Source organism: Echinops telfairi, unplaced genomic scaffold (genome assembly GCF_000313985.2).
Source record: "Echinops telfairi isolate 266 unplaced genomic scaffold, ASM31398v2 ScPeMD7_23;HRSCAF=83, whole genome shotgun sequence".
Lineage (NCBI taxonomy): Eukaryota > Metazoa > Chordata > Mammalia > Afrosoricida > Tenrecidae > Echinops > Echinops telfairi.
In genome coordinates, this window is record NW_022103920.1 from 7,643,813 (window position 1) to 7,669,477 (window position 25,665).

The 25,665-nt window shown below is 40.9% G+C and overlaps 1 protein-coding gene across 1 annotated transcript in view; it reads right to left on the reverse strand.

Annotated features, from left to right (window-relative positions):
* The window catches only part of TRIM24 (tripartite motif containing 24), a 110,587-nt gene that overhangs the window by 24,525 nt on the left and 60,397 nt on the right, over positions 1 to 25,665 (reverse strand). Inside the window, exons 4-9 of the mRNA XM_045288919.1 lie at positions 23,980 to 24,127; positions 20,230 to 20,362; positions 16,933 to 17,049; positions 8,105 to 8,219; positions 3,676 to 3,822; positions 995 to 1,112 (exon numbers count right to left, since the gene is read on the reverse strand). Of these exons, the coding sequence (XP_045144854.1) occupies positions 995 to 1,112; positions 3,676 to 3,822; positions 8,105 to 8,219; positions 16,933 to 17,049; positions 20,230 to 20,362; positions 23,980 to 24,127 (778 nt within the window). The remainder of the gene's footprint in view (positions 1 to 994; positions 1,113 to 3,675; positions 3,823 to 8,104; positions 8,220 to 16,932; positions 17,050 to 20,229; positions 20,363 to 23,979; positions 24,128 to 25,665) is intronic.

The window sequence follows — 25,665 nt, forward strand, 5'->3', positions numbered from 1 at the left end:
GCTGTTGAGGTTGAGCTGCAGACCTCTCATTTGGGTTAGCAGCCCAATGCCACCAGGGCTCCTTAAACACATAGGGAATTCTTACTTTTCTGTTGGCCTGAAGAGATAGCAAGACTGCCTCTCTACTCAGCACAGTGTCACCGTAAACTGTCATGGGAACGCCCTGCTTACTGCCCCTTTCATGATGGCCCTGTAAGCTCAGTACTTGAAGCGTGCACTCTCCAATGAGACAGTTACCCAATAAATGCACCAGACCCCATAGGAAGGAAGTTAAGGGGGAGGGAAGAGATCTTCCCTAAGCAAGTTAAAGCAATGGAAACACTAAGGCCCCTAATGAGTAGGGAGGGACATAGAACACGTGAGCTATTAACAGTATGAGAACTACTGTTTAACAAAGAACCCTTTACCAAACAAACCCAAAGCCTTCTCTCAGTAGCAGTCAAGAGTGGGAACCCACTCTGATCAGCCATGAGTCATGAGCTGCCTTAACAATTCATCTACAGGAGACCAAGTGGTCAACACTTAGCTTTCAACCGGTAAGAGGTAAGGAGGCAGGGAGAGTTGTGGCAGAAATGGCCAACTCTAGAACGGAATGCATGAGAGTGATGACACACTGTGACAAGGGGCACCAATAATATGGAATAAACCATTTGTTATGTGTCCTTTCATTTTAAACGCAATTACAAAATTTTAATTCCATTTTGACACATCTTGAGCTAACAGGACACACAGGGTTCTGTTATAAAGAGAACTTTCCAAATCCTTAAGTCAGGACACACTGTATGCCACCACGAGAATGTTTCCCTGTGCAAGGTGGTGTGTGCGAGAAACACATACATAGCCACCACCTACAAACTAAGAACACAATAGTACAAGCAGCACTTTTGTCTTCAAAAGAAGAAAACATTTTTGCGAGCTAGAGGGAAATATGCTTTAGTATCAGGTTGTAATCACTAAGAACACTGGCACTTGGACAGAAGGTGCAGAGGCCTACCTAAATTGATGATATTCTGAGCCCAGAAACTAGGATCACAGTGAAACTGGATGGTGTTGTTGGCCGCCGGCGAAGCATCACACCTTGCCCGGAGGAGGTGCCGTAACCGGTAGGTGATCTAGAAGGCAGGCAGACCAGGAGCATTAGCAGATCACTCAATGTGCCTCCAACACACACACATACACACACACACCAAGGGCTCCAGCAGACACACCCCCTCACGACAGACAATCACACAAGGTTTTGAAAAGTGGACAATGCGATTTCTCTATCCCAAAAGTTTTGGGCTATTACTTCAGCTATACCATTGAATACAAACAAAAACTACCTTAGAGAGAACCAGGCTGAAGCCAGCATTTTGAATTGCTAATAGAACATCACAGAAGTACCAACTCAAACATTTGTTAAAAAGAAAAAGAAAACACCCTCTCTTTATTTACCCTTTAAAGGAAGGATGCAGGATTTAGTTAGATGAAGGGTAGTGGGTCACAGAACACAAATCAAGGCCTGTGCTCGGCTGATGGTGCCCTGGCCGTGCAGTACACAGGCAGGCGATCACACCGTGGTCAGAGGCCTGAGTTTGGATGTGAGGTCTGCAGGGCTAGAGAATGGCTCACTCAGGAGGGAGGCCCACGAAGGTTTGTTAGGTGAGAAGACAGGAGAGGGGATAGAAGCCCTTTCCTGACCATCCCTTACTAGATCCCCAGCCAATGGTAGTACAGAAAACCCTACTTTGCTGCTAGTCAAGAGAAAACCTGTGTTACTTTCTTTCTTACCCGCTCTCAATGTTTTCCTTGCTTTCTGTTTAAGTAACACTAAGGTAAATTCGGCATCTAACAAATGGCAGCACGCTAAATAAGTGCTGTGAAGCCGCACTATTTCAAAGATGGGATTCTGCAGGTTCACTGGGTGTGAACTTTCAATTATAAGTCCTAAACTTTAAAGATATAAAATCCCTTACATCCCTGACTGGTCAACCTGAGCGAGCAAAGGTGTATTTACAAAGAATAAGAACTCTTAAAGAGCAAGTTTTCCAATTTTCTGAAGTTGGAAAAGCCCTTCCTTCAAAGTGCTTTTAGTGTAACCACTAACTTAAGCAATTTACAAACAGCTGGGAAATCTTTCACTCTAGGTGCTGACTCAGGGATCTTTATATTGAGAAAAAGGATTTATTTTGTCAATAATCCAGAATCTAGTGCTAGTGATTCTGATTCACTGTGCAGATCGTGTCTGTGTAATACAGAGAGGGCGCTCCAAGATCAAGGAATGGAATTAGAGAAGGCTCGAAGCTCAGAGGTGACTGCGCCCTTATCTGATTGTGGGAACATGCTGGCTTACATACACGACTACAAACACTCATTGTTAAGTCTGTTGAAAAATAAAAATCTGTCTTCCTCTAGCCACTTTGATTTTTAGAAAAATGTAGGCAATGGAGTTGGTATTTGTTACCCAAATATTTTTCATTATGCCCAATAAGAGCAGAAGCAAAACCAAGTCACTCGGCTGAAAGACTACATTCTAAAAAACAATGAAAGAATACATCACCACCACCACCACCACCCAAAATAAATACAAAACCCTAAAAGTTGAATGTAATTCAGGATTCTCAGGATTAGGAGGTTGTGGGAATACAATTGGCACATCATAGCTACAGGTTCTCCATCCTGGGCTAGCTATTTGCCAACAATTTAAAATACTGGAGGAGGGCAGAGAGCACGTAAGCTCTGACACTACTGGGTATCAGGTAATCTGGAGGTGATTAAAAAATGGGAGGATGAGGAAAGGTTGTAAGGAAATTTGATGCTGTTACACATATGGGGCCCATGTATCCCGGTATCTGGCATCTCCTGGACCATTACCCTTGGATAACAAGGGATGGTGGTGGTTACCTATCAATATTCTACATCATGCATTACTGACTTTCAAAGGCTTATCCAGAACTACAGTCCCTGATTTAGAAGATGGTCACAGGACATTTGATTCCACAAACCCCGGTGGGTATCAGAATGTAGCTACCCTGAGTTACTTCAAAATAGAAATCTTTGCTCCATCTTTAATAAAATGGAAGCAGGGTGGGAAAATGGCCTAACCTTCTTCTTGGTCCTGGCCACACAAATGCTGCCAAACAGGCCAGCAGCAACATCTGGGAGCTAGTTAGAGGCAGACTCTCAGCCCCTAAGCCCAGAACTCCATAAGCAGGGCCTCAGCTGCCAGCAGCTCACCAAGCCATAGCCAACTTCTCTCTGCAGTACTCCTGCGTCAGTCAGATATGCAGAAGTGACAAGAGACTCCAGTCTGAACGCTAGGTATCCTTCTTCCTGTGTGGCCTGAGGCATGTTACCTCTGTGTCCTCATGTCATCATCTGTAGAGCAGAGGGGACATGTGTCCCGCCCAGAAGACGTAGAGTGTAAACAAAATGCTTAGAATCAGTGCCTGACACACACACAGGTGCTTGGCAATGACGACTTTTGCTATGGTTGTATGCATTTCAATTACCACTGAAACTAAGTGATAGAAACCATGGAGAATAAGACAAGAATAAAAATGACAGAAGACTATGGAAGTTACCTCTATAGCATGTGAGCTAAAGTAGTGTTTTCAGACCACACACACGATTGTGACTCATCTGAACTAGAAACTGCTCAAAGGTGTTCTGCAGGACGCTGGGCACCACACTTACCAGGCGCTTGCTGTACAGCAAGGCGGTGCTACTTCCACTGGACACAGCCCATTTGGAGAAATGCATAACGTGTTCTAACTGCTTAGAAAGCCCAGCCACTTCCTGTTGTTGCTGCATGAGCTTCATGCGATGGTCCTTGGCAAGACTCTGAAAACAAGGAGAAATGCTTAAACTTCATTCCCACCTAGACTATGCACTTTAACGGTTATTTGCAGATTCCAGAATTAAAATTACCACCATCTCTTAAGGATCCTTAGTGGTTTTCCCTCTTCATACAAAGGACCCCACACACTGCCAACCAACTCTGGTCCCACACACCCACTAGCAGCTCCAGCATCAAAGTCTGGTTTGGCATAATCTAGGAAATATGTCTCAGTTAATGCTTGTCCCAATACAAAAGGTAAATGACAGAATAGCCCTAACAGAGCAAATGTGTTACATTCAATACTCACCAAAACAACCATCCCACAACCTAGCAAAGCGCTCAGATCACATGAATCACTCAGCCTCATGGCTTCATAGTACCCAATGTATGCAATCTGTGCTGAAGAGAGAGGATCTTTCCCTTTGATGCAGTAAAAACATGTGCCTGCTACTTCTGTCTATTGAGAATTACCCTGGGCGACAAAAGAGACAGCCAGTATTTGTGCCAGGAGATGCTGAGAAAAGCTTAAGAGCAGACCAGTTTCTCCAGAGCCTAGACTTGTTAGCTGAAGACCCCAGTCAAAACCCTCATCCCCACCAGCCAAGGAGAGGAAGGAGAACAAGGCTGATAGGAGGCTCCAAGAACCTAAGGAAAGTTTTTAAGTAGAATTCTACACCCCATCAAGCACATACACTTCCAATAAAAAGCAAGCCTCGACCCTGACTCTAGTTTCAAATCTGAACACATACTCAGAGTAAGAGGAGGACAAGGTCAAATGAAGAGGCAGCAGGAAACAAGTGGCTCTGTAGTAATCTCATTTCTGTTCAGAGAAGGTGCCTCTCGCCTCAGGCTCTTTCTGGCGCCTGCCAATCATTGAGTGCTGAAAAAGGCACATGATTCAAACACCTGATGTTCTCAAGAAGACTACACAATAGAGACAGTGCAAGGATCAGTGGTGGCCTGGGATCTGGGAAGGAGGGTGCACAGGTGGAACACAGGGCATTTTAAGGGCAGTTAATTCTGCACGACACTCTGATTCTGGGCACATGACTTGTATTTGTCAAAACCCACAGAAATATACGACTTAGAGAGTGAGCGATTCATGTGTGTACTGGATGCACCTCATGGCTGCGGGGTGACAGAGAGACGGAGTGCAGCCAAGGCAGTCGTGGCTGCGCTCTGGACCTTGTGCACCCCCAGTGGCTACACAGCCCATCCAGTGAACGGCTGTGTACCGCCTCAGAAGCATAGTCTGACTTGTATCTGTTGAAGCCCAGCCTTGGATTGCTTTGAAATGTCTGCCACAGCTGGTGCCGTGTAAGTGTTGTATAGCAACCAGAAACCTTGTGGGGAATCGTATGAAAACAGGCAAGGGGGTCCTGGTGGCACAGTGGGTGGAGTGCTCGGCTTACTGACACATTGAGTGGTTCTGCTGCTTTTAAAAATGACAGCTTTAGTCATGTTAAAATTTAACACCATCATTTGCTCTCCCTTTATGACCCACTTAAATTTTAGTTTTTAGTAATTTTTTTTCTTTTTGACTTGAGGTTTCTGTTTTACTTTGTTATGGTTGTCAGTTTTTATTTTATTTTTCTGTATATGAAATTCAGGTTAGTTAAACCTACAGAGACAGTAACTGGATTAATGGTTCCTTAGGAGGACGGCACGGAGCTAGAGGGGAATAGAAGAGCTAATATGAGCACAAGAAAGAAGAAAATGTTCTAAAACTGATTATAGCGATGATTATATGACTCTTGATGTGACTGAACTACTGAATTGTATGATATGTGAATTATATGCTAATAAAATTTGGGGAGGACAAAACAGACAGCTTTAGAAGCCCTATGAAGCAATTTTACTCTGCCTTACAGGGTCACAATGAGTCAAATTCTATGTGCTGGCAGTGTGTGTATTTGTTGTGTTTTAATTTTGGGAAGCAAGACAGCAGCACCTTGTTCTAATGTAGCAGCTAATTGTGCAGCTGCCACTTTGAGCACAGCACCACTGACCGAACAGAACCTCCCTTGTGGTTTTGGAGACTTAACTCTTTACATAAGCAGAAAGTCTCATCTTTCTCCTGAGGATAGACTGGTTTTTGAACTAATGACCTGGCGGTTAGTGGCCCAACATAGAACCCACGAAGTCAAAAGCCTTCCACGGACGACTGCTGTGCAACACCTACAACCGGGTGGCCGTGACTGAGCCTTCCGAACCAGATCAGAGACAGGAAACTAAACATTAGTGCTGCTAGCCACACCAACACAAATCAGCTAAAGGAATGAAAAAATACACTCCACCCCCCCATAATAAAGTGCTTCTTTGGAAATGGTGTAGAAAAGACAGAAATTCTTTGGGGAGGTTACAAATTGAGAATCTTGCTCTGCTCTGCTAAAATTTTTTTAAGTGATTTCCCACAAGTCTTAGCAGGTAAAAAGGGTTACGTGTAGAAGTCCATGATACTGAGGGCACTATTTACCACCACAAAAAGGCAGAAGCCTGAAATACTGTTACTGTAACTAGGGTGGGGGAACAAAGGCTGCTTCTACCAGCAAGGTGCAGAGTGACCTCTGCCTGCAGGGGTTTGGGTGGAAGCACAGCTTTCTGACAGAGAACTCACACACAACAATGGTCGAACTGCACTATTTCTAAGAGCCATACACTAAACGTCATTGCTCTTAGGAGCCTCTGAGTGGTTACAACTCATAGCGGGCCTGTGCACAACAGAAGGATATACTGCCTGGTCTGGGGCCATCCGCACAATTGTTTCTATACCTGAGCCCTTGTTGCAGCCACTGTTGTCGGTGCAGATTCTAACTTTGGATCTGGACCTTGATATATTTCAAAAGCTGATGAAGACACAGATGTGTTGAGCCAACAGTGAGCGACAGCTCTCCTGCTGAGCCTCTACAGCTTAACAGTTAACTAGCACCTGTTGAGGACAAGCGCTGTCTCCTTTTACCTAAGTGTACCCAGACAGCAGAGGATCACTACTACTGTTCCACTCCACAGGAATGGGTGTGTTGCAAATAAAACAGGTTTAAACTAGTTTCTGAGATTAATGCACACATGCAGACACCTTCCTTCAGAAAACCTCGTCTTGGTCTTGTTAAAATGCCTTCAAAACCAAGGGGAAGTAAAACAGTTGCTTCCAAAGGGATCTGATGGGCCAGCTCAGTTCAAGGCGGAAATGTCAGCTCTAAAGGTGATGCTGATTCCTTCCTTGGGGATTCCAAAGGTATCAACTTGACATTTTCTCAGAGGAACAGGATGATTGTGGGGCTCTCAAAAGGAAGAAGTTTTCAAAAAACTAAAAATGAGATTGATGAGGAAAAGTCTAGGAAAGTTGTGCCAAGGAATTTTGCCCCCATCACAATACACCCACTCATTGGGTGAGGGTAGCAGAGCTGCCCTAAGAGAATTTCAGTGCACGCCCTTTCCCCATCTACCCTACAACCCTCATCTTGCCCCTCCAGCTTAGTTTGGGTCTCACACCCAAAGCCTATTCTGAAAGGAGAACGAACAGACTCCCTAGAGGTGGTCCAACTGCCTTTCTGATGTAGTCTATATTGGAGCCCAAAACTCTTCAGGGAAGGTTGGAGAGATGAAAACCCCATCTTCAGAGATACAGACCTAGATACAGGTTATGTTGACACATTTTGATATTTGTGATTAATAAAATGACTAACCTTTGGACTTACCTGCAATATGATAAATAAATGCAGAGAACTTACCAGGGTATCCTTCTAGAAAATTATCCATAATAACTCCCCCCATTTAGAGTGCAGTGGTCACCTGTTGGGCTGTGATCTATAAGGTCAGCAGTTCAGAACCAGCAGTCCACTCTGAGTGAGAAAGATGGAGCTTTCTACTCCAATAGTTACAGAAACTCAGAGGCAGTTCTACCTGTGCTATAGGGTCACTAGGAGTTAGCATCGACTCGACGGCACTGAGTTTTATTTTGTTTGTTGTGGTGATGACAGAATTGTAACACAGGCCAATGGCTCAAGACAACTTTCCGATCTCCTATTCTGGGGCAGGCATGTGCTATGAGGTGAATGTGAGGAACAAGATGCTCTTAGTGTATTCCAACACCTGGAACTGGAGGAAGAAATGGTACTAAATCATAAACAGGAACCATTACATGGGAAAATGTAAAGGCTTCAAAAGTTACGAGGAGGTTATGAACATTTAAAGGTTTTTAAAGCTCCGTTTTCAGATGCACAACTGCATATGAGAAAGTGCTGTGCTGAAGAGGCCCCGCATGCCAGGAAGGAGCTCACTCACCTCTAGCTGGTGCAGCAGGGCTTTCCCTTTCTTATTTATCTCTACCATCAGCGTGAAGATAGCCACCTTGATGTCCTGCTCCACCTGCTTCTGATTCTGATTTACTTCAAGTATTCTGAAAAATGACAGCAGGAAAAAGACATCCAAATGTAAGGCAGAAAATTTGTTTTATAATATTTAAAATGGACTTCTTAATATGTACATTAGACCCATCAGCAATGCTAATTCTGAACGTCCTTCCATCTAAATGGTAAGACAGACCCAAAAGAACTCTCCTGGAAGACAAAGTCACTAAATTCACACTTCAAATCAGTCTGGGGATTCTTGCAAGAGAATGAATATACTTTTAAGAAATTACAGTGTGATGACATCCAGGAAAATCAATAGTCTCTCTAAAAGGATGAGGTTTGGACTACAAAATAGGCTTTTATGCACAGGAGAAAGAAACTTTTTGTGAACAAGTTCTACTACATTCATTCTAGCCAAGTAACAAATATGTGGCATCATCCCAGAATATCCTATAATTAAGAAAAACAGAGAGGAGCCCTGGTGATACAGTGGGTCATGTGCTAGGTTATTAACCACAAGGTCAGCAGTTCAAATGGACCAGAGCTCTTGTGGGGAAAGATTGAGGCTTTTTGCTCCGCTAATTAATTATTGTCTTGGAAACTTGCGAAGGTAGCTTCACTCTGGCCACTGGTCACTGAGTCAGAATCAACCTGAAGGTAAGTGAGCTGAATTATTAAGAAGTAGGAAAGAAAATAAGGCATCTACCCAAACATTATGAGATTTTTATAAGATTCACTTTTCACATTTACTTCTTTATAGTATCCTTATAATCTGAAGATCCAAAGGACAGGGCACTGTTGTTCTCTGCTGGGAATTCTTAAAATGATGACTTCAATATCGGCTATAGGATCAAGGACACCGGGACAGACCAAGGATCCCACAGACATTGGAAAACTAATTTAAATCCTAGGGATGATAGAATAGGAAGGGGGGGAGGGGCACTATCATGTTTGCAAATGGTTGTCCTGCAAAATAAATCCGCCAAAGCCATTTAGTCCTTCCACAAATAGGTGGGATATGAATAGATGAGCAATTAATACCTAATAAAGATTCTTTGATTCTAACACTTCAAAATCCAATCTTTTTCTATGATAATGTATTGTTTTGTAGAAGCGACACAATTCCTTTAAAAGTAAGAAGTTAAAAAAGCCCCACAAATTTTAGAACTCATTTGAGTTTTAAGACTTAAAAGTGATGGTAATCTGAGATGCTCTAATCTTTCCAGTTGCTGGAAATTTGATAAATCTCTCTATATAAATTATAAAGAGAATACTGCTCAACAGACTTTTTTTAATTAAAAGATCATTTTATTGGGAGCTCTTACAATTCATAACAACCCATACATCAATTGTATCAAATATATTTGTACATATGTTGCCATTAGTATTTTCTAGACATTAACTTTATTTTTTTAATCGTTTTATTAGGGGCTCATACAACTCATATCACAATCCATACATACATCAATTGTGTAAAGCACATTTGTACATTCATGCTCAACAGACATTTTTTACTAGCTAAAATTTAACTATTTACCTTTTTATTGTGAATTAGGTGCAAGTTTTAAGAACAGTTCAGCTTTCAATTCTACAATTTACATGCATCTTGTTTTATATCACTGAGTACAATGACCACAATGTAAACCCATATATAGCCTACTTCCCCCGTGGTAGTTTCCATTCCTCCTCCTTTCCTAATCCCTCTAGACCCTGTCCTTCAGCAAATGCTGCCTTTTTGTATCTCAAGTGGCTCATTATTCTATGGTGTTCCTGTCCTCATTAGAGACCTGATTCATGTTGGGCAGAAACGGAGTGATGGGGGTGAACCCAGTTCCAGATCTCAAGAGTGACTGAGGTTGACAGTCTCATCAGAGATTTTCCCAGTCTTTGTCAGACCACTAAGTCTGGATGCTTGTGTTTGGGCAATTCCACATATTTCTCCCATGAGAACTTTCTAATATGTGATCCCTTTTCAGAGCAGACAGTAGTGGTGGCTGGGCACCATTTAGTTCCTAGGATTGTGAAGATTGATGTTTGCATTGTCTGTTATTCCAGTGAACTAGTTTTCCAGGGCAATTTTTTTTCACTCTTGGGAGTAAAGAATAAAAGCAATAGACCAGATACATAGCTACTCTATTGTTTGCTTTTAAGATATCAAGGGATATTTTTATCTTAAAGCTTAGAGATCATCTCAGGGAAATAATGTCAGGGTTTTACACAGCCTCCACAACTGTTACACAGTCTGAAGTCCATGATAACTTGAAATCATGTTCTGCATTTCCCCACCTTGTATCAGAATTTTTTTATACACTCTTTCATTAAAATGTTCAGTAATGATAACCAGGCACCATCCAATTCGTCTAGTTCCATGTGAAAGGAGGCCAGTTGTCCAGGAAAACTGGAGGAACAACTCAACACAGGAGGGTGAGGAAGCTTGTACGCAACTCTAAGAATGTGACTGCTGTCCTATAAGAAATCCAGGCTTAAAATAATAATTTATAATCGATCAGCGGGCCACGAAGGTTGGGGGAGGGAAAAAAGAGGCACTGATACCATGGACTCAATAGAAAGTAAATGTCTAGAAAAAGCAACACATGTACAAATATGCATAATACAATTGATGTATGGATTGTTATAAGAGTTGTTAGAGTAAAAAAAAAGTTAGAGTCCCCAATAAAATGATCTTGTAAATAAAAATAAAATCAGGAGGGGAAAAAAAGGAAATCTAGATTAGGTCAACTTAGAGACAGTAACTGGGTTATGGCTTCTTGGGGGCATGGTAGGGGAGACTGGGGGCAAATAAGGAGTTAATAACAAAATGTTGTAATAATGATTGTGGTAATGAATGTGTTAATAACTTCCTGATATAAATGAAATTCTGAATTGTATGATATGAAAATTATGTGCCAATAAACTACTTTTTAAGAGTTTAAAACAGAATTAGGTGCATAATAATCAATAAATGTTAGCTATAATCGTTAGTTCTAATATGTAAAATATACATATAAAAAGAATGCAATCAGTATAAGTGAATTATACATGTATAAAAAATATAGTGGTCTCTGCTATACACATATTCTCAACAATAAAAGAAAAGTACAGGAAAAGTGACAGAATGTGACAAGGCAGGGAATGGATAACTTAGCATTCAGGAAAATCAATTATATTGACATCTGGGCAGAGACCTTACTATGGGTTGATAGATGGATGAGAAGATGTGTTGGATTCCTCACACTAGTGGGGATCAGACATAGTTAGGAAATGAGTTTCTCTTGTATGACATTAATGAGGTGGTCCTTGTAAGAAGAGGAGAAACACAGACAAAGAAAAGAGAATAGAGGCAGCGCTTGGAGTCATGTTCCACTAGCTACGGTATGCCTGTGGCTACGCTACCAGAATCTGAAGAACATAGGAGACCCCTTCTCAAAGTTCCAGTGGGAACCTGATCTTGCTGATCAAATTTGGACTACTAATCTTCAAAACTGATATTGTTAAAAAAAAGTAAAAATGAAAAGCTATGGTGATCAAGAGTAGAACATTGGCAAACAGAAAAATGGACTAGAATAGACAAGGCTGAATTAAGATTATAAAATGTTTAGAGCATAATTCCAGACTTATACAGGCATCTGATCTGATAAAGACCCTAAATACAACTCAATAAAGGATCAACTTTTCAACAAAGGGTATCCGAACAATAGACATCCGTGTGCAAACCAATGTGAACTTGGATATACGATTAATATCATATACATAAAGGTAAAAATTAAGCAAATCTCACTGAGGTAGAGCTTTTACTTAAGTCTGTCATTTCAAAACAGCACTGACAAAACACAACACTCCTCTAGTTCAGCAGTTCTCAACCTGTGGGTCCCAACCCCTTTGGGAGGGGAGGGGGTTGTCAAACAACCCTTTCACAGGGGCAGCCCAATTCATAGCAGCAGCAAAATTACAGTTATCAAGTAGCAATGAAAATAATTTTATGGTTGGGAGGTCACCAGAGCATGGGGAACTGTATTAAAGGATTGTGGCATTAGGAAGGCTGAGAACCACTATTCTAGTTCTTTAACGCTTCCTTCCCCCAACTATCATGATGCCCAGTTCCATCTTACAAATCTGGATAGACCAGAGCATGTACACTGGTACAGATAAGAGCTCTCAACACACAGAATCTGGGACAGAAACTCCCTCAGGACCAATAATGAGTGTAGTGATACCATAAGGGCAGGGGGAAGGTGGGAGAAGGGGGGAACCAATCGCAATGATTGACACAGAAACTCACCCCCAGTCCCCCCTAGGGGGACGGACAACAGAAACATGGGTAAAAGAAGACAGCTGATGGTGTAAAATATGAAAATAAAAATAATTTAATTATCAAGGGAGGGTGGGAGAGGGAGGGGGTAAAAGAGGAGCTGATAATACCAAGGGCTCAAGTAGAAAGAAAATGTTTTAGAAATGATGATGGCAACATATGTCCAAATGGGCTCGATATAATTGATGTATGGATTGTAATAAGAGCTGTAAGAGCCCCCGATAAAATGATTTATTTAAAAAAATAAAATTAGTTATTTCACAATGACTATCTATTGCCACTAAATGGTAGAAATACTTATACTTAGCTCTTCTCATTCATTTAGTACACAATCATTTTAAATTTTCAATTACTCAGATACAGGGAATTTTAAACCTACAAATTAACATATACTGTATACTCGTGTACAAGCAGTTTTCCAGCACATTTTTAATGCAGTTTTTGTGGTATTCAGGTCAGCTGATCGTCAGGTCGGCTTATACTCAAGTATATAGGGTACTCTACTTGGCAAAATCTCATACTCCGATCACATCCACTGGCTGCTCCACGGGAGAGAGGTTCAGGTTATATGTACCATATATACCCCCTGTATATATATACACACACACACACACACACACACGTCTCTAGGTATTGAGATCAAACTGACAACCACAATCTCAGACTCACTGCTATGGGGCCAGTTTTGGCCTCAGTGACCCTGTAGGACTGGGTAGAACTGCATGCATGTGCATGCATGCATGTGTGTTATGTTTCTTTGAAAGAGTGAAAAACTAAAGGTGGAGACTTTTTATTATTCGAGCTAAATGGGACTCCCAAGAAAACTTCAGAGGACAATTTTGGTTCAAGATTGAAACATTTCCAACTAACAGATTGGGGAGACATTTCTTTAAAGAAAATCAAGTAATGACAGATAATGCCTTGGGGGAAATTCCCACCAATGTTCTACAAAAGCCTAACACATTACAACTGGTCTTCAACATGTCAAAGAACCACAGAGGCCAGACAGTTTTCCCCAGTGAACAATATTCAAGTTCTTGGCAACAGCCCCCAAGTTGTTAAGTGTCAATGGTTCCACAAAGCCTGCTTCATTTTAAAAGGCAGGGTACATAGAGTAGTTCTAGTGTTGTGACGTCCATGTTGCACCAATTGGCCTTCACTACAGTCCCAGAAAATGCCCTGCCTTTAGCTTTGGGGCCTATACTTGAATGGCAGCCTCTTAAATGTTATACACGTAAGTAATGATTTTTAGATCTCCACACAATCGGTAGAAGCTTTCCCCTGCTTCTGCATCGACAGCAATCTTTGTGGCAAAGAAATTTCTTGGAAACATCACATCCACAATTCTCACCAGGGAACTCAGTTCACCGGTCAAGTCATCTGAGGACCATGGTGAGTTTCCCATTTATCAAAAGCTACATTGTCCCTGCCAGTTTCAGTTTTATGATCTACAGACCCAAATGGCAAAGCTTTGGAAACTTTGCATTTATCCTAGACTAAGTCCTTTCCTCACTTCGCTTCTATATTTGTCTGAGATCCACATCATTGTGATCTCACAAACGTGCCCCTTCTGCAGTAACGTACTGGGAGACACATGTCTTTAATCTAATATTCTAAAGTATTTTTCAGGGGTTAGAGAAGACTGAGGAAGACAGAAACTAAACTCCTGATGTCTCCTTAACATCGACCCAGGAGATAGGTATATAGAATGAGATGTCAAATAAAACTACTTGGAAGGTACTATACTTAATCCTTCTCACCAAATCATGTGCAGCCGAATTAGAGAAAACAAACCCTTGGATCCATCTGTCACAGTTAAGAGGCTAAGACTCTATTGGGACTAGCCAACCCAGCATAGAGCTGAGGGTTACATATAAAAACCTGTTTCAACAGCTGATGGTAGTACCAGCCCTGAAAATGGACCTTTATCTTTGTACCTTTGTTACAGGTATGCCTCCCCTAACATTTCCCCTAGACTGTGCAGATGCTTATGCTCATCATTTTAAAAGGTGTAATTTGGGGAGATATGTGGTGTCCTCCCACCCTCAAGTCGGTCAGGCCTTCCCTGGTGGGTCTCTCCACCACAGGTTGTTCTTGATCTATGGATATAAGAACAGTGGAGAAATCATCCATTACCACAGGAAATCACTATTACTAGATTTTTCCACTGATAAATGGGAGCTTTATGGATCTGTACAAAATCCAGGCAGTAACTTGTTTTATTCTTAACACAAACAACCCCCAAAAGCATAGCTAAAGAAAATTTAAAACAAAAAATTCCCCCCCTAGACCCAAACAGCACTCTTTGTGTTGTAGATTCATATAAATAAGGACAGGACAGATTCTTATGGTTTATCACCCCAAACAGGGAGGTACAACCAGGTTGCTCTACTTGGCTAGGAACAATTTAATCACAGTCATCTACTACGGAGCTCTGGTAGTAGAGTGGACCACACACTGGGCTGCTAAATACAAGGTCTGAGGCTCCAAACCACCAGTGTTCAGCTGAAGCTCTCTCTGCTTCTATAGACTAACATCTTCAGAAAGCCAAAGGGGCAGTTCTGTCAGAAGGGTTGCTATGAGTAAGAATTGAATGCACAGCAACAAGTGTGGCGTCTTTTTCAGATAAACAATCCAGATGTCATCAGACTTATGAGATGGTTTCCAGTGTTCAAATGTGCTCTAGTAACGATAGTACAAGACATTGCTCAGGTTATCTATTAGGTAACCCCAACTGGCACCTTTTGGCAATGTGGAAGTCAACCTTTGATTCTAGAGTCTGAGAAAGCTGGAGAATTTTCAATATATTTTCCTGATCAGCTAATGTATTATTAAGGTAAGAGCTTGATCTCCACCAGTATTCCACTGGTCATTTAGAGGCAGCATTTGGATCTCATATAGGATGGACTTAAAGACACATGTACAAATGTATGATCTTAAATGATAATGTCCATGGGCTTCAAGAGATTAATACTGAAACAGTAACAATTAGAAAAGTACAGGATGGCCTTGAACATTCTCCCTGTAGCCCAACTCAGCACCTGTGCAAGATAAGATCTGTTAGCTGGCTGTGTTTATATATCTGGCAACGGGGCTCATATTACACTGTTATTCACATGCAATACATAGTACATTGCTTGTAACATCCTGTTCCTTTCTTAGATAGGATAAATGAGGAATGTGTTACTTAATATCCACAATATGCTGTGAAACAGAATGTTGTGATTTGATGGTGTGCAAAGAACACACATATATAGAACACATGTGTCTACACATCTGATACACAGATATCCAAGTAATCCCCTCACATGCTTCTCTGGCTCTCCATTAGCACCTGTAGCTTTAGGATCTGCCTACTTTTACCTGCAGTTAATTTAGCCTTGGCACCAGAAGACTGGTCAGAACTGGAATCCTGCAAAAGCAAAGTCAGCAGTGTAGCCAAGGTTTGCTTGCAGGCAGTGACCCACCAGGGTGACCCAACAGGTTAGTTACCACTAGAAACCATAATAAGGGGGTCTTGGCTACATACAACTCGCAGGTGGTAAGCTAAGCTGTGGTTTGAGAGGAGCATTTGAGGTAAGCCACAAACTCAGAGCTGGCTCCACTTCCTGGCATCCTTCCAGGAGAGCCCCTTCCACTCTGTGCTGTGAGTATAAATGTGAACAGACACCACCCCAATAATCATCATAAGGCACATGCCCGCAACTGATTTTCCTATTGGGGCGGGGCATGGAAAAAACGGCTCCTTTATTTGAGAATTTTTAAACTCTTTTGTCATTTCTAGTTCTGTAATTCTAAAATACTGTTTTAATTTTGTTCAATACATTCCATCCTTCACATAAAATTACACTACTTTCACTCATTTTCTTTAATCATTTACCTTTTGCCTTGCCAGGCATGTTTTATATTGATCTCTATCCTTCTACTCTGACTGAGAAATGTTCACCAAAAAACCTACTCACCCTGAAGGTGAGGCCTACTGATTGGCAAGGCAAAGTAAGAATAACCTTTGTGAGCTCCTCAGAAAACAAAGTCCTTGCAGAAAAAAGGCTCTCTCATCAGCGACCCCTATCAAGGCTTGACTAAAATGTGGAAAATTTCAAACATGGAAGCACATTTCCTCCCTGGACAGAAATGGCAGGATCAACATGCATTCCTAGGCAACTAAAAGTCAGGATATAAACAACTCATTCCTGGGAAGAATGTTGGCATTCCTTTAAAGTTGGATACAAACAAATTATTTCACCAGTCAGATAAAAAGAGCTGTTATCAAATGCAAATTGTTGTTTTTGAAATTTTATGATTTTAAAGAATGTTTTCTAACCCAAAGATTCCAAAAACACAGTTTCTGGAGTAGTCTCATCACCCTTTGCTGAGCACTCCAAGAGCTGGCTGAGGACTGATCCACCCAGCAGTGGAATGCTATTTTCACAGGGGAAGCATAAGTTTACCTGTTTTGGATCTGGTTTCCTGTGAATTTTATGTATTTCGTTTTTTCCATTAGTTTTGTGATTAGTGTATCGATGATCACTTTCTGGTTCTGAAAAGCTTCTTCTATAAATTGATATCTGAAGAAGTAAATAAACATATCAGTTTCACAATCTGTGTCAAATGAGCAGAAAAACTCAAAAGTAGCAAAGGTTCATAAAAAATACTTTATTAAAACTTTGAAGAATAATGATCTATAAAAAATAGCAAAAATATACTTTGCAAGGCATATTTTCCCCTTTCCAAGTTATCCCTTAGATTAAAAAACCTTTTCAATTTACATTATTTTTCGGATATACTTCAAATTGAGGGTTTGCAAGAGACACACCACAACTCTGCATTGCTTAGCAGTCTCACTTGGCCAAAGTGGCAAAAATAGTAAACGGTTTTAAAGATTTATTAGTAATTTAAAATAGCCTATTGGCTCAGTTGTGAGGCACTTAAATACTAACCAGAAGGTTGGCATTTGAAACCACCAGCCATCCTGAGGTAGGAAAATGTGGCGGCCAGTTCCCATAAAGATTACAACCTTGGACACCCGGGGGGCAGTTTTACTCGGCACTGTACGATCACTAGGAGTTAGAATCGACTACACAGCATCAGCATTTTGACTATAATTTTAAGGTTTTAGCAGTCTGACACTATATATATTTTAAAGGTCACTTTTAAAAACAACACACAAATATATTATAGAGGTCTCAATTATATGCCTCTGTGACAAAAGAACGTCCTAACATTGTTCCTTGAAAGGAAGTTTTAGGCAACACTATCAGAAGATGTGACAGTGGGTCTTTGTTTGATTCCTTTACATGAAGTGAAGACAGATGCTGTGATATGAAAACTATACAGGATGACTCGGAAGGTCTAGGCAAGGAAGACAGTATGTAGAAGACGCAGTTTTATGGCTTTATTTCCATAATACACACAGAAGATGACATTCCTAAGTTAATACATTCACACACATGGCTTTTAAATATGCAAGTGTGGGGAAAGGGAACATTAAAACTAATTGTGATGATGTATATACAACTCTTTAAAAAAGGACTTTAATTATGGTAGTGTATGATACGTGACTTTAACAAGAACAGTACTTTAAAAAAAGGAAAGAAACCAAACTTGACCAACGGTTACCATGAGTGAAGAAGGGCACTTTGCTTAGAAGGGACTGAGTTTGTGTTAGTGGTGGTAGAATAATTTGGAAATGGATATCAATAATTGTACAACATCAAGAGTATAATCAATGACACATGTAGAAGTGGAATTGGAGAATGCTTTGTTGTGTATATTTTTGCCACAACTAAAAAAATAATTACACAAATAACAGTGAGTACCAGGGGAAAATGTTCTAACACTGATTGTGAAAATGTACAACTCTTCCCCGCCACACACATTTTTAACCTTTTATTGTACAGCTCTTCATGATGTGACTGAACTACTGAATTATTTATGTGGATGAAGTGTCGATAAAACTGGTTAGAAAAAAAGAAATATTTAAGTATAATAAAATAAGTATAGGCAGGATTGCCAGTATTCCACTATTATGCTTTCTAGTTCTTTCCATTAACAATCTTTAAAAGATTAAGGAAATCCCCTATTATTTTTTCAGTTTGCTAAGATTTTATATCATGGCTGGATAACTTTTATTGAATATTTTTTTCAGCCTCTATTGAATGGTCACATAGTTTTCCCCTTTATTCTTTTAATATGGTGAATTACATGATTTTAAAATCTAAATGAATTTTGCATTTCTAAAATGATACCAACTCGACTCTGATCATGGTGTCCAAAAATTATAATAGGTTATTAGATTCTGTTCTTTAATGTTTTGTTTTGTTTTACATGAATTTCAAAAGTGAGGCTCTCCTGTAATTTTCATTTTCATAGTATCTTTCCTCTTCACTTCTGGGTGTCAATGTTCTGCTAGCTCCAAAACACAAGCGAGGGGAAATTCATCCTTTTACTATTCTCTGGAAAAGTGAGTGGAGTGAAATACTATTTTTTACTGTTAACTATTTGGCACACTGTTAGTGATGCCAAGAAACTGACTCCAATAACTTTTTCATGTCCCCTGGTATGTAACCTTGCCTTTGTGTATGGGCACTTAGAAAAGCATGTATGAGAAGAATGTGTTATTATTGGGTACTGGTCTATTAGATTAAGGTGGCCAAGTGCAGTTTTCTATTTAGTTATACAATTTTTCTTTATATTTTTTAAAGTTAAACTCCCCAAACTCACTGCCATTAAGTTGATGCCAACTCACAGCAACCCTATAGGATAAGGTAGAGGAACTACCTCTGTGAGTTTCCAGGACTTTAACTTTGTACAGGAGTGGAAAGCCTCATCTTTTCCAGCAGACCGGCTAATGGTTTTGAACTGCCAACCTTGTAGTTAGCAGCCCAATGCATGACCACTATACCAACAGCACTATTTTAAGGCAATGATGTATATACACTTAGAACTATTACATCTTTTAGATGAAGAGAGCCTTTTATGGTTGAGACGTCTCCTCTTTTTAGCTCTAAGTGTGGTGTGTTTTACCTTACAGGTCCATTTTCAACCCTACTAAATATTTAGATTTAAGGATTTCTCTTTTAAAAAGTATGTATGAGAAGAATGCGTTATTATTGGGTACACACATAAAACCTATCTTTTAATTTGGAACTTTGTCCATTAACAAGTATTATAATCACTAATATACTTGCATACCTGCCAATTTACAGTCTTTAATATATTCTACTTCCTGTTTCTCACACTTTTATTGGCCTGTGTTTAGAATGCTTATACTTAATTATTCCAATTCCCTCCTGTTACTTGGATAATTGTATACATTTGTCTGAAAAAGTCACACCCTACTGTAAAGATGGCTCAAATCCACTGAAATAAATACTGACATGAAATTGTTAGGATCCAGTGATATAAAAGGTTCCTTTAAAAAAAAAAAAAAGACCAAGTTTTCATATTATGAAATCTCTTTATATTAAAACACTGGAGACTAACTCCATGCAACTGAAAACCTGGTGTAGACCAGCTGTTCTCCAATGGGGTTGATTTTGTTCCCTGGGATATGGCAATGTGACATTTGTGGCATCTAGGCTGTAGTATCCAGAATAATGCCACTAATCATCCAGTAATGGCTGGACGACAGAAACAAAGGGTGATGTAGTTTAACATGTCAACTGTGCCGATACTGCTGGCCAGTCTCCTAGCCCCGGTCCTGCTGCATTCGGGATCTTTCACTACAGATCTAAAGGCGCGGGTACCTATGCTCTTTATGTTCTAGTAACTGGCAATCCCGACAGGTCAGTTTGTCACAAGTCTCACAGTAAAGCTTCAACTGCTCCTTTTTATGAAAAGGACAAAACACTGGTCGTTGACTGGTCACACCAACAGCCTCTGTAGAAACAAAGAGTGCCAGAGAAAAGAAATTAACATAATCGAATAGTAAGTATCTAAACTGTCCGTTTAAATTCAAAACTCATTAAGATGTAAAAAAGCACAAGCAGTTTCATCTGCAGAACAATTACAACTCAATTCACAGATAAAAATGTTAAGTGAGCACTTCAGCATTTTGGAAGGAAAAGCCAAGGGAGCTTTCGGGATTGTTTTCACATCCAAGAGAAGTCAGGAAGGAGTGAAAGCCCCAGGAAAGGGTGCTGCTCACAAGAGGTTTATGAAGAGTGAGTATCAATCATGTGGACGTCCTCAGAACTCAAAGTGAGATTGTTGTTGGCTGGTTTGGTTTTGTTTTTAATGCAAGCCAGATAATCTAATCAAATGTATGAAAGGGATAATGAAAATATTACTTATTCCAAGTCTTCAAGGAGCACATCCATTATCACAGAAATAATCCGTTTTTACTATCATAGAGTTCAGTAGTTTTTCTGGATCAGAAACATCTGGGAAATAATTATGTTGCAATGTGATATGGATAAAGTGGCATATAAGCTTGTTATCTCACCAAGTTAAAGGTGAAGTCAGGTTGAACTGGGTCCCCCAATAGTGTGCGTCAACAAAACGAGGCAGGATCCTAGTCTTGGGATCTAATGTATTTAACCTCCGTTTTGTGCGTTTCAGTATGTGGGGATATTCCATTCTTCCACAAACTCTTTAAAGCTTCCTCATACAAGCCGGTTAACAAAGCAGTGTTAATGTGTGGTGTTTCTTGACTCAGCCTTGCAAGAAGGTGTTACTGGAATCTTCCAAAGCACCAGGGTCTCTGAGGTTTCAAAGGGTGGCGTCAAAGTTTTGAAGCATTGGATCTTCTTTCAGCTGGGTTCCAGATCCAGAATGTGGGGCTGTCATTAGGTGTGCCAGAGGTGCCCAGTCTGTGAGGGCAGGGTTTACCAGGGAGGTGAAAATGTCAGGGATTGAAACATATCCTCCAAAAATATGTCAACTTGGGAGACCAGGAATTTCAGTATTGTGTAATTGTTAAACACTGTGGTCTGATATTATCCCCCATTTTATGTGCCATAAATCCTAAGTTGTCTATGTTAATGATAATGATAAGATTATCAAAGCACGGCCTGTTAACCAGTCATACAAGCGGGTATGACTAAAGGTCCAATACTTGATTGAGACACCTTTTATCATGCAAGAGATTAAAAGAGAGGAGAACCTTTGGTTTTCCATCATGCTTAATTATTCAATTTCTATGATCATAAATTCAAGCAAGGCACCCTTTTCTAACCTTCTAATTTGTGTTACTGTTGTCACCATACCTCAGACAGCGCCACTCCTTAGCCACTCCTTTCAGGCTGTCAACTAATACTCTCCCCTCCATTTCTCCTTTCTCCAGTAAATCTGAGAACCTGACATTTTGCATATGCCATCATCTCCACTTCTTATCTGCTGTCCAGCCCTAGCGCAGACTAACACATCTCAAGACCCATCCCAGGCTGCTGGAGAAAAAAGCGAATGGCTTAAATTTCAGGTGTTACCATAATGTTACCAATTTGTCTGTTTCTGGAGCTGGGATCGCGTGATTTTATATAAGGCTGCTAAATCTAATCAGCAGTTTGAAACCACCAGCCACTCCTTGGGAGAAAGATGAGGCTATCTACTCTTGCAGGGAGGTACAGTCCAGAAAATCCACAGGGGCAGTTCTACCCTGTTCTACAGGCTCGCTGTAAGTTGGCATCGACGGAATAGTAGTGAGAGCTTGTTTTTCAGTTGTTAAACGTTTGATGTTCTTTCCTCCGCTCTCATTTTCAATGGAGCCATCTTTCACAGAGCTACAAATGACTTTCTAGAATTAACCTGTTAAACCTGCGTCCACACCAGGCCTTTTCTCCTCCACTATCCTCTGAAGGGACGGCCTATTTTCTGTGTCTCTAGCAACCCATTCTCCAGCCACACCCAACTTTTAGTCCTTACACAGCTGCTTGGCTTCACTTTCTCACCTTTTCATCCCTAGCACTAGGGACGTTTCTGGAATGTAAAGCACACAAATACTAGCTGACTCAGTGAATTAAAAAAAAGTAATAATGCGTAGGCAAAAATACATGAATTGAATTTTACATTAAAAAGAACCCACCAGAATAGAGGGGCATGAACAACAGAAATGTATGTGAATGGACATGTTGGATGATGTAAGGTATGGCATAAATAAATAATAAGGCTTCCTGAGAGATAGGGTGGGGGATAAAGGGCAGCTGATAAAGTACTTCAAGAAGAAAGAAAATGTTCTGAAAATGATAGTGGTAGCAATTGTACAATACTGCTTGATGTGATGGTACTATGAGATGCTGTTATCTGAAAGAGCTCCAAATAAAATCATAATAAAAGAAAAAACAACAGAATAGAAACTCAAATGACAATAAAGCAAAGCTCCTTTGCTCGTCGATGTAAGATAAACACCATGAAACATGTTTACTACATGAATAGTGACAGGAAGGATTTTAACACTTTTACAAACTTTTACACCTAGTCATCTTAAGAGATAAGGAGAAAAGAATGAAACTTGTAAGGAACTGTTTCCCCACTTGCTGTGCAATTGCTCCAGGTTCAGGTGTTCACCGCAGCAAGAAGGGCTGTGAGGATCAGGAAAAGGAGGAAGACTCAGATCTACTCCCTTACCTTCACCAATATTTGCTTAAGTATTCACATTTTACCTACAGTGTAAAATTCCCTGAATTTAACAAAACAAAAAGCAAAGGTGAGTTTAATGCTGACAAATGTTGCTATGGCTCTTCTATCCATTCTTTTTAACCCTCACCCACTTACTGGGTGAAGGTATGCCATCAGACGTTAGACAGTTCTCAGGCCACTCTGCTGGATATCAGAGTGAGCCATCTGAGAAGCAAGAACAGAGAATGCCATGACCACCAGGAAAGAATGGCCACCAACAGAGCATGGGCGAGATCCCTGCGTGAAGCAGGGCTGGGGTAGCAGAGGCAACAGGAGCTACAGCACCAAGACCAAGAGACACAGCTCTGGGCTTCCCAGGCCACAGACTGAGCTGAGAAAGCTGAGTGCTTTGGAGCAGGAAGATGGCCTGCAGAGCAGGGTGCCCATTAGACATTTATCAATGCTAAAGAAGAATTGTAACACTTGCTTAAGCAAAGCAAAGGCCAAGGGGTTGCATGGCTGAGAGGCTGATGACCACAAAAAAAATGTGGCTGCCGGCATAGCTGAGAAGTGCTGCAAACCAAAAAAACATGCATCCTTAATATCTTGATTCCAACCCATGTAACTGTTCACTTCCTCCCAATAAACCCTGTCATTGTGAGACTTGTCTGTGAGTTCTGTGTAGTTAATGCACGGGATTACTGAACCCTGCAAAGAAGGAGGGTGCCATGGGAGGGGTGGCTGGTGTCAGCACAGGGTCAAGAACGATGGAGGCTGGAGACATGTCTGGCCTCTGCTTCCTAGGTATCATTCTTGGGTACATACGGAATTGGACTTCCTTCCCTCTTGTGTAACCGCAGGTCATGGCAGCATGTCCTCACAAACCACTTCAGCAAAGAAGAAAAGCAGGTGGGAGGAAAGAAAACGTGTCAACTTCTTACCCGGAGATACCTCCTCTTTCTGTCTGACGGTGTGGTCTTTGGTGAACTTAACCCTCTGATGGGCTCTGATGCAGGTCTTGCAGAGCCACTCCACACACTCCACACAAAAGCCATTTGCCTCCGCATTGTCCTCACAGCTTGTACATACCTGGTCATAAAGGAAGTGCCACAGGAGATGAGGACAGTCATATGCAACTCTACCAGTTATCTTCTTCACAGTGTTCACTGTTTAACAGGCGTTACGGGTTAAGATTTTACACAGATGACATTTGTACTATTTATGGTATAAATATATTATCATATACTATATAAACATATATATGTTTACACAGCCTATTTCATACATGCATGCATCAAATGTAAATCCTGTGCATGTTGTTAGGTGTTGCTGAGTAGCTTTTCTGACGCATAGTGACCTGATGTACAAAAGAACGAAATAAGGCCCAGGCCTGAACCAGACTCACAATTACTGTTATGCCTAACTCCATTGTTGCTTTCACTGTTGCCATTGTGTCTTGCGGAGTGTGGTACGTACATAATATGATGTCTATTGAGACTATTAAAAGTGAAGGGGTGGAATTTAGCCTGTCAATCAGGTTGCAGCTTGATTTGGAGGTGTGAAAGAGATAAATAGCTCACTGGAGGCCAGGTACACTCTGTTTCTTCTCCTTGTGAGACATTCCTGTTGACAACCACATGCAGCTGCACTGATGGAGTCAGAACCCTGGAGCTGGAGGAGCCACGTGGAAACCCACCCAGCACTGAGATGCTTCTACCACCACTGGATGCACAAGACTTCCCACAAACTGGCCTGTGATCTTCCTGCATTTGATACTTATAGACCGGTATCGGACATATGGGCTAATATCGGACTTAATGGATTTGATCTGGACTGGACTGGGATGTTTTCTTAATATTCAATACTCCTTGATATAAAGCTCTTTCTTAGACATATGAGTGTCTATGAATCTGTTCCTTTAGTCCACCCAGACTAATGCATGAAGAGTAACAATTTAGGTACATTTCTGCCTTAGTTCAACACTCCAGGTAGTCTAGGCACTGTGTTAAGTGTTAAGGATATACTCATCAGAAAAAGGAGATACCATGGAGACTCAGTGTCAGGATTGGCCTGGTCTGACACCGAGGCAAAACACTAAAGGCGTGCGGCAGAGCAATGGGGGGAGCAGCGCAGGGAGCAGACGAGGGAGTGTAAAGAATAGACTTTGGGGCCAGAGCGTGGCACCCCATTGACTTGACTGGAGGACGCCTAGAGGTCAAAAATCAGACCTTGATCTATTTATAGGTTTTTCTTTCTTTTTAAAATTATTTTTAAAAAGTTTTCCCTTTTTAAAAAATCAACTTTTTTCTTTTCTGGGTCATTGGTTTTCTTTGTTGTTGTCATCATTGTGTTCTCTTTTGTCGCCTGTCTTGCTATGCCTTGTTTTTTGGTGCGTATTATTATCTCTGCAGATATATCTAGCTAAGATAGGCTGGAGGGGCAGTCTGGAGGAGAAAACAATGGAATCGATGGTTCCAGGAGGACATGGGAGAGGGGGAAGCAGGGGAAAAGATGTGGTGTTGATCAACCCAGGAACAAGGGAACAACAAATGATCAAAAATTAGTGGCAAGGAGGGTGTGAGAGGCCTGGTAGGGATTCAGCAAGGGCAATTTAACCGACAGAAATT